The 10,913-nt window shown below is 48.9% G+C and overlaps 4 protein-coding genes across 4 annotated transcripts; 1 reads left to right on the forward strand and 3 right to left on the reverse strand.

The window, feature by feature from the left end:
* Positions 1-589: 589 nt before the first annotated feature.
* PEX2_072510 (uncharacterized protein) lies at positions 590-988 on the reverse strand (the record flags this gene model as incomplete). The annotated part of the gene is made up of 1 exon (XM_016744521.1): positions 590-988. One exon carries the CDS (start codon positions 986-988, stop codon positions 590-592), a length of 399 nt encoding a protein of 132 aa, XP_016600441.1.
* A 922-nt stretch (positions 989-1,910) lies between these two features.
* Positions 1,911-2,189, reverse strand: PEX2_072520 (uncharacterized protein; the record flags this gene model as incomplete). The annotated part of the gene is made up of 1 exon (XM_016744522.1): positions 1,911-2,189. One exon carries the CDS (start codon positions 2,187-2,189, stop codon positions 1,911-1,913), a length of 279 nt encoding a protein of 92 aa, XP_016600442.1.
* Positions 2,190-5,172: 2,983 nt separating this feature from the next.
* Positions 5,173-6,250, forward strand: PEX2_072530 (cysteine-rich secreted protein; the record flags this gene model as incomplete). The annotated part of the gene is made up of 2 exons (XM_016744523.1): positions 5,173-5,641; positions 5,715-6,250. The coding sequence occupies 2 exons, from the start codon at positions 5,173-5,175 to the stop codon at positions 6,248-6,250; spliced, it is 1,005 nt and encodes a 334-aa protein (XP_016600443.1).
* A 677-nt stretch (positions 6,251-6,927) lies between these two features.
* Positions 6,928-10,423, reverse strand: PEX2_072540 (Molybdenum cofactor biosynthesis, MoeB; the record flags this gene model as incomplete). The annotated part of the gene is made up of 6 exons (XM_016744524.1): positions 6,928-7,164; positions 7,223-7,710; positions 7,766-8,298; positions 8,574-9,810; positions 9,883-9,985; positions 10,064-10,423. 6 exons carry the CDS (start codon positions 10,421-10,423, stop codon positions 6,928-6,930), a joined length of 2,958 nt encoding a protein of 985 aa, XP_016600444.1.
* Between the last annotated feature and the right edge of the window lie 490 nt (positions 10,424-10,913).

Consider the following 10,913-nt stretch of genomic DNA (forward strand, 5'->3'; position numbering starts at 1 on the left):
AGTCTGCCACCTGCAGCAAAAGCAAGTAGTAAAACGGTACACCAAATACCAATTCTGTCCCTAAGAGTAAAAATGAGATTAAAATCTCAGTCGGTTCTCTGTGGAGGAAAGAAATGGGAACAACGTTAGATTACAATAAATAATAGTTAAGCAGAGCATTGCATGTAAGGAATCCATAGGATGGATCTAAGGTACCGACTTTCACTTACATCATTTTGGTGGGTGAATCGTCCATGTTTCTACAAGTAGTGGACCGAAGCTGCATCAGGGCGTATCAACTGGAGCGCGCGACCGGTGACGCAGGAGATCGTTGGCCGTATTACCGATAAGTGGTGAATGGGGCTTACCGAGGAAGGTAGCGAGCCCTTCGTCAGCAATCAGAGCTGCATACATAAAAGCGTGAAATACAACGTGAGCTTATACGACTTTGGTGGGCGATCATGGTAAGGAGGTATGGTCCTGGGGGATGCATTTTGTATAGGTAAAGGGAAGTGACTTGAATTCAGATACATAGTCCCATATCTCGAATTTAGGTCGGGAACAGCAAGTTTCCAATACAAGAGCAGGATTATGTTTCTGGACCAATGCCTCAATCGATCTGGTCCCAGACCCCGTTCGCCATATTGAGTGCAATCTCACTGAACTGGTCGGGCGTCAGTTCGTGTGCTAGGGTGATCCGAATCGCATATGTTGTCGCAATGACTGAATCCAGCTCCAGTTTTCTATCCCCAACTATCTTCATGATATGACACAGGAGAGTCTCCATAGGAAATGACCGTGATGCACGGTAGATGCACTTGACGGTGTCAATATGCTGACTCCGAACGATAATATCGACCGCGGGTGGGCCCATATACTCCTGATCGTCGTCGGATGCAAGCTTGATCTCGCCGGTAGCGCGATCGCAATACTTGCCATCCACAACTGGTGTTCGTCCCTCATCATGCCACCCAGGGGCGTGGAACTCCAAGGGATGGGTCGATGACATGATAGAGAAGAATTGGGATAAAATGTCTTGAGTATGAAGTTTCAATGTAGTTTTAGTTTGATAGTGTACTCTTTTGATGGGTTTTGTCTTATGTTGTGGAGATGTGGATGGAAAGTCTGAGATGTGCGACAAGGATGCTTTTATATGCGATAGGGTGGGTGGCAATAGTTAGTTATATGAAGGAAAGGTAAGGGGTTGCATTCTAGGATTGGGGGCGGCGGAAAAGCCGGCTCCCTGGCACTGGCAGGCAGCATTATAATCACTCATAGCCACTCACGTCCTTGACATGGGTGATCAGATTCTACGTGGAGGCTCCTTGTTCGCTATGGTACATGTAGGAGTATCATCTATAGGCGTAAGTTACGAAGATCACTTTCTGAATTATGGATAGGACTAGTCTTCCGCACGACCCAGTAAAACCCAGACCCAACCCAGACCCAACCCAGTTTAGGTTGGGTTTTGGGTCGAAGGATTCAACCCAGTACTGGGTCTGGGGCCCCAAATTGGGTTACAAACTAAGCAAACACGCTAATCATGTGTATGATTCTGCTGATTTAGCTGGTTTATGACTACTAAGACCCCCTTTTATTTAGAAGCTGGGTCGAACTAGGCCTATACTGGGTTTTCTGGGGCCCCAGTCACTGGGTCTGAGTTGGGTTCTGGGTCGAGACCTTCGACCCAAAATGGGTTACGCGGAAGACTAGATAGGACTCGGTGTATTATTTCACGGTGGCCAATCGGGTGTATTGTAAGGACTATCTAATTGTGTTTGTCGAACTAGTAGTCACTTGCAAGTAAGAATAGACACCCATTCCCCATTTCACTTCCATCCGGTGGCAAGGTTATCTAAGGAGACCAAGTTAGGGTTTCCATCTCAAGCCGTCATACAGGCACTGGGTATTCTATACAGAAATAATACTCACTATCCCGCGTGGCAGCCACACTTGGCACACTGGCCGCCCTTCTTCGCAAGAGATGAAGGGTCACAAAGGTAAGTTCCCTTGCTGTCACATCGACAGCCATCTTTCTTCTTCCCATTGGTGCAACGAGCGTCGGGGTGCAGACCCCCGGTGCACTTAACGGTGTACTTGGCACGGGGAGCCACCTCGACCGGGCTCGGCTCAGGGCCGGCAATGGGGTTGGCCATGGCAACGGTGCCAAGGACACCGGCGATGAGGGCTGCGAACTGAGTGAGCTTCATGTTAAGGAGTTTGGTGGTATTTGGAGGAAATGATTTTGTCGATGTCCAGGTGCATGGGAGCGTCCTTCGGCGACTTATATAGAGACAGGGACGGAGACATTCTTCTACTTTGCACAATACGGCCACCCCGGCTGAGAGTATGGGAATACCTACATGGACAAGGGTGGGTAAGGGTGCATAATGCATGGTATTGCATGATCGGTTCTCCCTGCTTGTTCACGCTTCGACTGATATCGGTCTCCCATAACAAGCTATTTTCCGTATAAGCGCAAAAAGGTATAACGGAATGGGTTGTGAAATGAGTTCAGCGTTTATCACATAGAAGATAAAATGACTGTTCTCGAGGAGTTCACAGCCTGTGAACATGAAGTTGACATTATTGAAATTATGATCCACAAAGCAAACAACACGAGCTAAGAACCAATAAGGGCAGTGGCTTCCGTAGACCAATAGCTGAATATGATGCCTCCACTGAGGATCCGTACGTCTTCGCAGCAGCCGTCCCGCTACCCCATTCTGCATACAACACAGTGCATACAGAAACCCGGGTGCTACCCCGCAAAGACTAGACATGCACATACCGGGCGCAGCAGCCTCTATAGCATGGGATCGGCCGCCACCCGAGTCCCATTATGCCCCCTAAAGCGGGGTCCAGCAACTCCTCTCGAGTAGCTAGGGGCGCAAACCCGTTGGGGAATGACGCAAATTACAAGAAAAGGCCATACTGGTCCTATCTAGAGCGAGAGATGCGGAGTAGGGGGAAAGAGGAAACAACGGATACGATCAATGAAAAGGAGACCAACCGACAGGGTATCGTCGAGCGAATTACTTGTACAAGAAAGACGCCCCCATTGGCCAAGGTGCCAGTGAGCTATGACAAATGCATCAGAAGCATTTTTGAAATGAGTACTGAAAGTAAACAAACACTGATCAGCAAAAACAGTACTATTGTATAAGCTTACACGCCGATCCTGACTCCAAGACAGCCCAATCGGGTAGACTGGCAGTCAGATTCTTAGCCTGGGTGCGTCCGAAATTTAGTCAGGTCCCCCGGAAAATGGAAGCCTAGCAAGCGTTACATTTGACCCCGGTCAATGGCTTCCGTATAACGAAATGATTCTTTTTAAATAACTTGAAGAAGTAGGGTGTTTATTGAATATTATTGGGTAGACAACAGTCTCCAATCCAAATTAGCGCATTTTCCCTAATATCTAGGCACCCCCCAAGTCTACAGCAAAAAGTTATTTCATCCAGGTTAGAGATGTCCTATGTTGTAGGCATGAGACCGCTATGATGAACGATCACGTTAACTAGACTGCGACATCGCCCAAGGACGGGCGGGTTGGCATTGCCCACGGGCCTTATATAAGTGGGCAATGGGCCCGCGGGCAGATAGATAGGCCCATGGACGGGCACCACCTTATACGCCCACGGGCAATGCCCACTATGGGCGCCCGTGGGCGATTTTAGTAAGCAAAATTAATTTAACACGTATATTTTATATACTTATACTAATAATTTTGGATCTTTAATAAGATATATATGAATATATATAGTATATTTTACTATATAACCAATTTATATTTATATAGGATATAGCGGTTGGTATAGTGGGCATGCCCGTGGACGGGCGATGTGACAGTCTAACGTTAACGGCGCCAGTCCTTTTTTGATAGGACGATGGTCGATCTAAATAGGGGTTGCACGTGATGGGGCTGGCGTATCGCATTTTATTGATGCAGCTCACTCTGGCCGCTCATCCCCACCTACTCAGTGAGCACGCAGTGATCAAATCAGAGCGCTCACGTGATACTCAGTAAGCAGATCCGTTAATTATATAATAACACGTGACCAAATAGGACACGGACGTGCTCAGTTTTACTCAGTGATCAAAAAGCGTATAAACCACCCTAATTAGGAAATAACCTGGTAATAAGTTGTGCTTTATACACCTTTGTGTAAAATCGAGTGTTCTTGGCGGTTCCCTTGGCGGGTCGAGGGTCCAGGATCCGGACCCTCTATGAGTGTCATAGCCAGCTCTAGCTGCGTCGACCCCTAGCGTCAACTTACAATCATAAACACGGATGTCAGTCGGGTGATCGTCGGTGCAGGAGCATGTTGCAGAGGTATGTACGAGATGCATGAGTCTATCTCGGGCCTGTCCCACAGAAGGGTCAGCGATGGGGCCAATGTCTGGTGCCAAGGAAGGAAAGAGAGCCTGTCGAGCATGCTATGTGAAGAATACCTCGTGATGCCCTGCCAGCCACTGTACCAGGCAAACTGCTAGATACGAGCATTGATGCCTATGGCTTCTGCAGGTGGAATCTCAGCTTACCGTTGTCCTTCATACTACACCAACGAACCCACGAATCACAATTCCAAGTGTGTGAAACTTGCCCTGTGTAGGCAGCGTACACTAAGATTGGTTCAGGTCATCATGTGGCTCTCAAGTAGTTGTTCTCAAGTTCAATGTGCGCTTGGCATATGCAGCTATCTATTTCCAGATCTCCGTCTGCCCTACAAGGGTACTCTGTAGATTGAACTGAAGCAATGTCAAACACAATGACTACTACTGTAAGTTTCAGAAACTCGAAGATAGCTTTTACTAGTAAAGCCGTCCTTGTCAATTGTGACGTTACCGATGGTCGAGACCCCGTCAGGCAGCCTGTTCGGTGCAAGATTCAGGTCATTGCTTTTTTCACTGGCTGCTGTTACATCGCCAGCTCTCTGGAATCTAAGCCCGGCAAGCCATTTGAAGGTCGAGTGATCATTTGCAGATTGAGTGATCATTTGACATTTCCTGGTGCAACTTGAACTAGAAGGGAAATACTAGAAAATCATGCAGGATAAAACGGCAAGTGATTTGCCATTTTCCAGAGTCAGAGAGAGAAGATATAAAGAGCCCAAGCCCTCCACTCAATCGTTGTGAATCAATTATCTCAATCACTCGTATCTTTCTATGATCGGCCTTTATCACACAATCATGCGCAGCCTTTCTTTGATCGGCTTCGTTCTTCTTCTGCGCTCTCGCCTCGCATACGCCGAGAAAGTCCCAGTCAGAGATATTGGCGACAACTTCGTCATAGACGGAGACAAAGTGACATGGCCTGACGGACCTTTCACAGGAATCTTGATATGTGCTGGTCCCAACAGGGTCCTTAGCCTGAGTGCTGACAAAAAGCACGGCACCTGCTGCCCGCCGGGTGCCAGTCTCAAGGGATCCAAAGACACGGAATGGCATTGTTGTGGCAACGGCCATGATGTGACCGGCTCCTTGGATGTGGGCTTTGAGTGCTGTCTGGAGGGTTCCACCTTCGACGGTAAGACCTGTAAGAGGTTGTGCCCCAATGGCAAAGAGATGGTTGATGGGATCTGCCAGTGTCCCAATGGCCTGGAAGAGGCTGTAGATGGTACTTGTAAGCCTGCGAAGTGTGAGTCGGGCTTGAAGACTGGTATGTTAACACAATCGACATTCGTTCTTTTTTCCTGCTATTTTTCCAAGGCAAGGTGGTTGATAATGTGCAGGTAAATGCTACTTCTTCACGGGTCGATCGAACAATTATTTGACATTCAATTCCAACCAATACTCCGAAACCGCACTGAGTAAGTATATTCGACCCGGCAAGTTCCAATTTTGCCAAGACCAAATCTGCACTCCTGGCCTCCATATCAACCCCAGTAACGAGGTACACATCAAAGACCTCCACGGCACGCTACCAGCCGCAACCGACGGGGGGCAGTGGCTTGACAACAAACAGAACGGCGGGCATATTAGCAAGACACCCGACTTTTCCAAGTCCGGAAATTTCTCGGTCACCAAGTGGCCCTGCGGAAAATATTGTCTTACCGGATTCACCGACGGTCTCACGCAGGCTTGTCCAGATATTAGTCCGGGGATTAGCTTGGATACCCGTGCCACGGACTCATGCATTGAATTCGAGCTCACGGAAGTGCCTTGTGACATCAGGGATGATGCGAATAACTGCATCTGGAAGAATGGCAATCAGTGCTGCAATAAGATTGATTGCGCCATCAAGCCCCAGCGTCAGGATACTGAATGATGCTCTATCGGGCTCAGGGATAAGCAAGAGCTTGCACTACGAGTTTAAGAACATGTCACTGTGCTTAGTCATTTCTAGGCCTAGAAATGTTCTTCCTGTACCTGAGTCATTAAGTTGAGGCTATGTGTGTCTTCCTGTCATATTTGAAGATTTTCGGATGTCATTGCGAACTGTTGGATGCCTGAACCATGCGGCACTAGGTAGGACAGATTGTGGTAGAAACGCTTCATTGTCATGCAATATGGAATTATTATCAAAACACGCTCTTGGTCGCTCCTACGGATCAGACTCGTAATTCCCAGCGGACTTATAGCTCCCAGGAATGCAGGATATAGCTCCAGGGAAAGAGGAGTGGTCGACCTTAGAGTAGTCCCTTAAATGCTATATGTCGCTCTAAAAGGATTATTCGAGTGACGCATAGGTGGTTAGCTGTTGACATGGAATGATATCACTACACCTAGGTAAAGGATCTTTAGAGCCGGCATTTAGGCTGCAGCGGCGAAGCTGTTAGGAGCTTAGATTACCATGGATCGGTAAGCCTAGGAAAGCCTAATTTAAGAATGACCCAGTAGTCTGTCTAGAGCTTCTATAAGGTAGTGTAAGGAGTAGCTAAGAACAAATCATATATTAGCGCTCTAATATATTGTTACTACAACAACTGCGAAGAACTATCATTCCTAGAGATCGCCACGACATGATACCTGTACAATACTTTGCTTTCCGCCATCCTCTATCACCAAAGCTGTGAGCTTCCCCCCCATCACACAGCCCGAGTCAAGTCCCTTTGTGAACGTGCGGATAGAAAGAGAAGTAGAAGCATCGTGACCATAGACAACAGTCATGGCGTTCGCAAAAGGATCTTCAGTTGAAGTCTCGAGGCTCGAGTACAGCTTTGATTGATATTTATTAAACGACTAGATTGGAAATATATCAGTATGACGACAAGAAGTCTAATAGAAAGAGAAGCCATACTTTAGCCCAATTCGTGCCCTTCTTTTTCGGACTGGTAATGTGCGTGTCTAGATCAATAGTCCGCATGGTCATCACGCTAGACGGGTCTTGATTCTCAAGCTCGATGCCCGGTACTAGTCCCGCATGAACGACAACAACCTGGCCCATGCCTGGAACTTGGCCGACATTCAAGATCACTGGACAGTTCTCCAGCCACTGAGCTTGCTCGTCGCTCAAAGACCGCGCAAGTGCACGTTCCCGAAGTTCTTTGGACGAGAAACCAGAGTACTTCTTGTCATCGGGGATTGTGAGAGTTTTGGCCTTCGCCATTTCGTGTCGAAGAAGCAGAATCCGGTCCTCGTGGTTCCCACGGACACTAGATGCCGAGTGCTCCCGAGCTAAGTCCACGACTCCTGTACTGTCTGGTCCTTTGTTGATCAGGTCGCCAACAAAGATAAGGTGATCGCTGCCTTTCTGGTTGAACGAGACCTTTTCAAGAAGTTGCACCACTGTTATAGGCTCGTTAATTCCCAGGATTCCTGAGGTTAAGGGGGTATCACTTACACTCCTCTTTACATCCATGCACATCGCCCACAATTATTAGCCGCTTCCGACTAGATTCCCCCGAATCCACCCTCGCCAGGTCCCCAGGCACCAGGTCTGGGTCCAATGTACGGATGCGAACCAAGCCGTCGAACTGTGGAGACGAATTTGCCCCGAACCATCCACCTATCTCCGCCTTAGATGTCGGATTGAGTGAGTTTTGCCCTTGTAGTCGCGGAGAAAGCAGCATTCGCCAACCGATCCATGCAAATATAAACAACGCGCCGTAGGTTAGCATTTGCCGAAAGCGCGGCGCGGAAGCCATTTGGGACCATCCCGGGGATTTGATGTCATCTGCGGGGGAGCTGGAGGTGTGTTGGGAACCCTCAGGGGCTCTGGTCTGCCATGCGTTTCTGGCAGAATCAATCAGTGGGCGAGAATATTGTGGAAATTGATTTGAGTGGGAGGGATGGTGAGCTGTCGTCGGGTAGAGGTCGCTATCTGCGCTGTTAGACTCGAAGTCCAGCGGATAGGAGTCGCGAGACGCCATGGCCCTGCGCCCAATTTAGGCTTTATATCCTTGAATCAAATTGTACTGTATACTTCATATGTACAGCATTTATTCGGTGAAATTGAGCGGGAGTAGATGAATGTGAAGATTTAGGCAGAAATTAACCCTCGCGGCTCTGACGTACTTCTTTAAGACCCGCTTTCTCCTGGTAGCTCCCGAGGTGGTAATGCTTGGGTTATTTATGTTTTTGATGTTTCAAACTTGATTGCTCTTTTGATTTATTTGTACATTTTACTCTATGCCCGGTACTGATCATACTCCTCTGCTTCCCGTCTGCGCAGGTTTACACGCTGGAGAACAGCCTCGTCATATACCTCTTCCACCTTCTTGCCGCCCTTAAGCACCTCCTGCTCGTGGTGGAGGGCTTCCTCCTTGGTCACGCAGACCATATCATTGATGTATATCGGGATGGTCTTTTGTCCCTCTTTCTCGAGGCTCAGATCCATGTTCCATCCGTGAGCAGGGGTTTGCCAGGGAATGAGAGCCAGTCTGGTGGACAAGCCACTGATCGCACTCTTCCCCCGGTATACTTCCTCCACAACGAATGCAATATCATCCTTGCTGAGCGGGAGACGAAGCCCCACGGTATCTTGACCAGTGAATTGTTTAACCATTCGTTCATGCAAGATTAGCAAAGCACCCAAGATGGTATCGTAGAGTTTCTCGCGGCCCTTGGCGCCCATGTTATAGTCAAGTGGGTAGCCAGTAATAGTGCAGATAACGTGGTTGGCTACTGTGTAACCAAACACTGCAGGCATAGTTCCCAGTACTGGGAGGATGCGGGCTCGGAAGTCAGGAAGAACTCCAAGTTCACCAACTTGACCCTTGGTGAATTCATGCTCGGGGAGAGGAAGTAGAGTAGCCTTGCCCGGGCCCGGTTTCTCTGTGGAGAGCACGGCTGCAATGCCAGAGGAAACACCAAGAAGCTTCAGTCTGCGACGTGTACTGCGGGACAAAGGATCGTCAGTGCTGAGCGAGATGTCACCGACCACAACGCGAGTCGGGTCCGACTTGCATCCTGCACCCATCGACGAAATAACAGGCAACGAGTTCGAGTGGCAGTAGTATAGCAACTCTACCTTGGATGTAAGATTATCGATACAATCTAAGACGAAATCTGGTCGCCGGCCCTCCCCATCGCGTGTCAGAGACCACGGGCCAAGGAGATCCTCAGACGTGGCCTTTCCATAGAGCTCATTCCGACAATCGAAGGCGACCCACGGTGCAATTTGTTCCAATCGCCTCCGGATACAATGAACCTTTGGTGTGCCAACATCAGCTAATGTCGCAAGAGCGTGTCGATTCAACGATGATAATGTGACTTGATCGAAATCGATAAGCCGGATTTTAGACACGCCCGATCGGGCGAGTGAGGCAGCAGCATGCGAACCGACACCACCACAGCCGACAACGACGACGAATGACGATCGAAGCTTAGCAAGGCCTTCGTCGCCGAGGAACACGCGGTTGCGGGCGAGTTGTTCAAGAATCAAGTCTACCAAAGCGAGACAGGCCGAGTGAGATAGGTTCGTAGAAGCAAGTCATAGAAAGGTCACATATCACATACCGTCATCGTAGTCTCCCTGCTGCGCTCTTCGAGCCAAAGCTGCACTGCGCTCGTCTTCCTTGCTCGGCTTGATTCCATTGGAGGCAGCGCCAAAATCGGTGAGCTATAATCCAGTAAATCAGCTTTTTTTGTCCTGTAGCTAGCGAAGCATTGAATGCGCAGCTTCACCAGCGCAGCTCACCATTTCCGCAGGATGCAAATCATCTAGACTTGGGATCGAAGCCTTCAGGTCATGAACAGCTTCCTTGCGCTTGTATGACTGGTATCCAAAGATAGCACCAGCGACAGCTGCGCCGGATACAACAGCCGCTGTCGCAAGCTGTCCGTGGGACGAACCAGCCTGGCGGTGGAGCCAAGAAGCCATGCTTGCAATCACACCCTTCTTGTCTGTTCTCTTATTGTCTCTCGGTTTGCTTTTATTTTCGTGGGAGGTGTTTCGATCAGATTCGTTATATCTGGTATCCAGTTCGTCAGAATCGAATCCGTAGTCGAGGTCGGCTTCGGTGGGCTCTTGCCACCATTTGGATGGCGAGGAAGCCATTATGGGTGTGGGATGTACTGACCATGACAAGTAGCCGACCGCTGCAGGCATGAACTTCTTATAACGAAATGTACATGCAAGCCAATGAGTTCATCAGTGGAACCACGCTGGCTATCACGTGCCATGCTCCTAGGTAATTGTGCAGGGACTAAGTAAGGCGGTACGATAGGCGGTGAACGTGCTCTCTCCGCGCCGCGCCCACTGACTATCCTAACAACACGCATGCGACCCCTGGACAACCTGTAATGGCGATTCTCCGCCAACTATTCCCTAACGGGGTCATATATGCTATTGCATCATCTCATCCGATAGGAAGTTGTTGTTGACATGCCGATGCAGCTATCATTTTCAATGTCCCACCGCAGAGCCTGTCCGAGAAAGTCGCGTCTAGGTGCAGCTTGATATTGAATCTGATAATACTTTGCCAGTCAATGTGAACAACTACCTCTTATCGCTTGAGACGATGCAATATCGACGCGTTTGGGGGGGG

Source organism: Penicillium expansum, assembly GCF_000769745.1.
Source record: "Penicillium expansum strain MD-8 chromosome Unknown contig253, whole genome shotgun sequence".
NCBI lineage: Eukaryota > Fungi > Ascomycota > Eurotiomycetes > Eurotiales > Aspergillaceae > Penicillium > Penicillium expansum.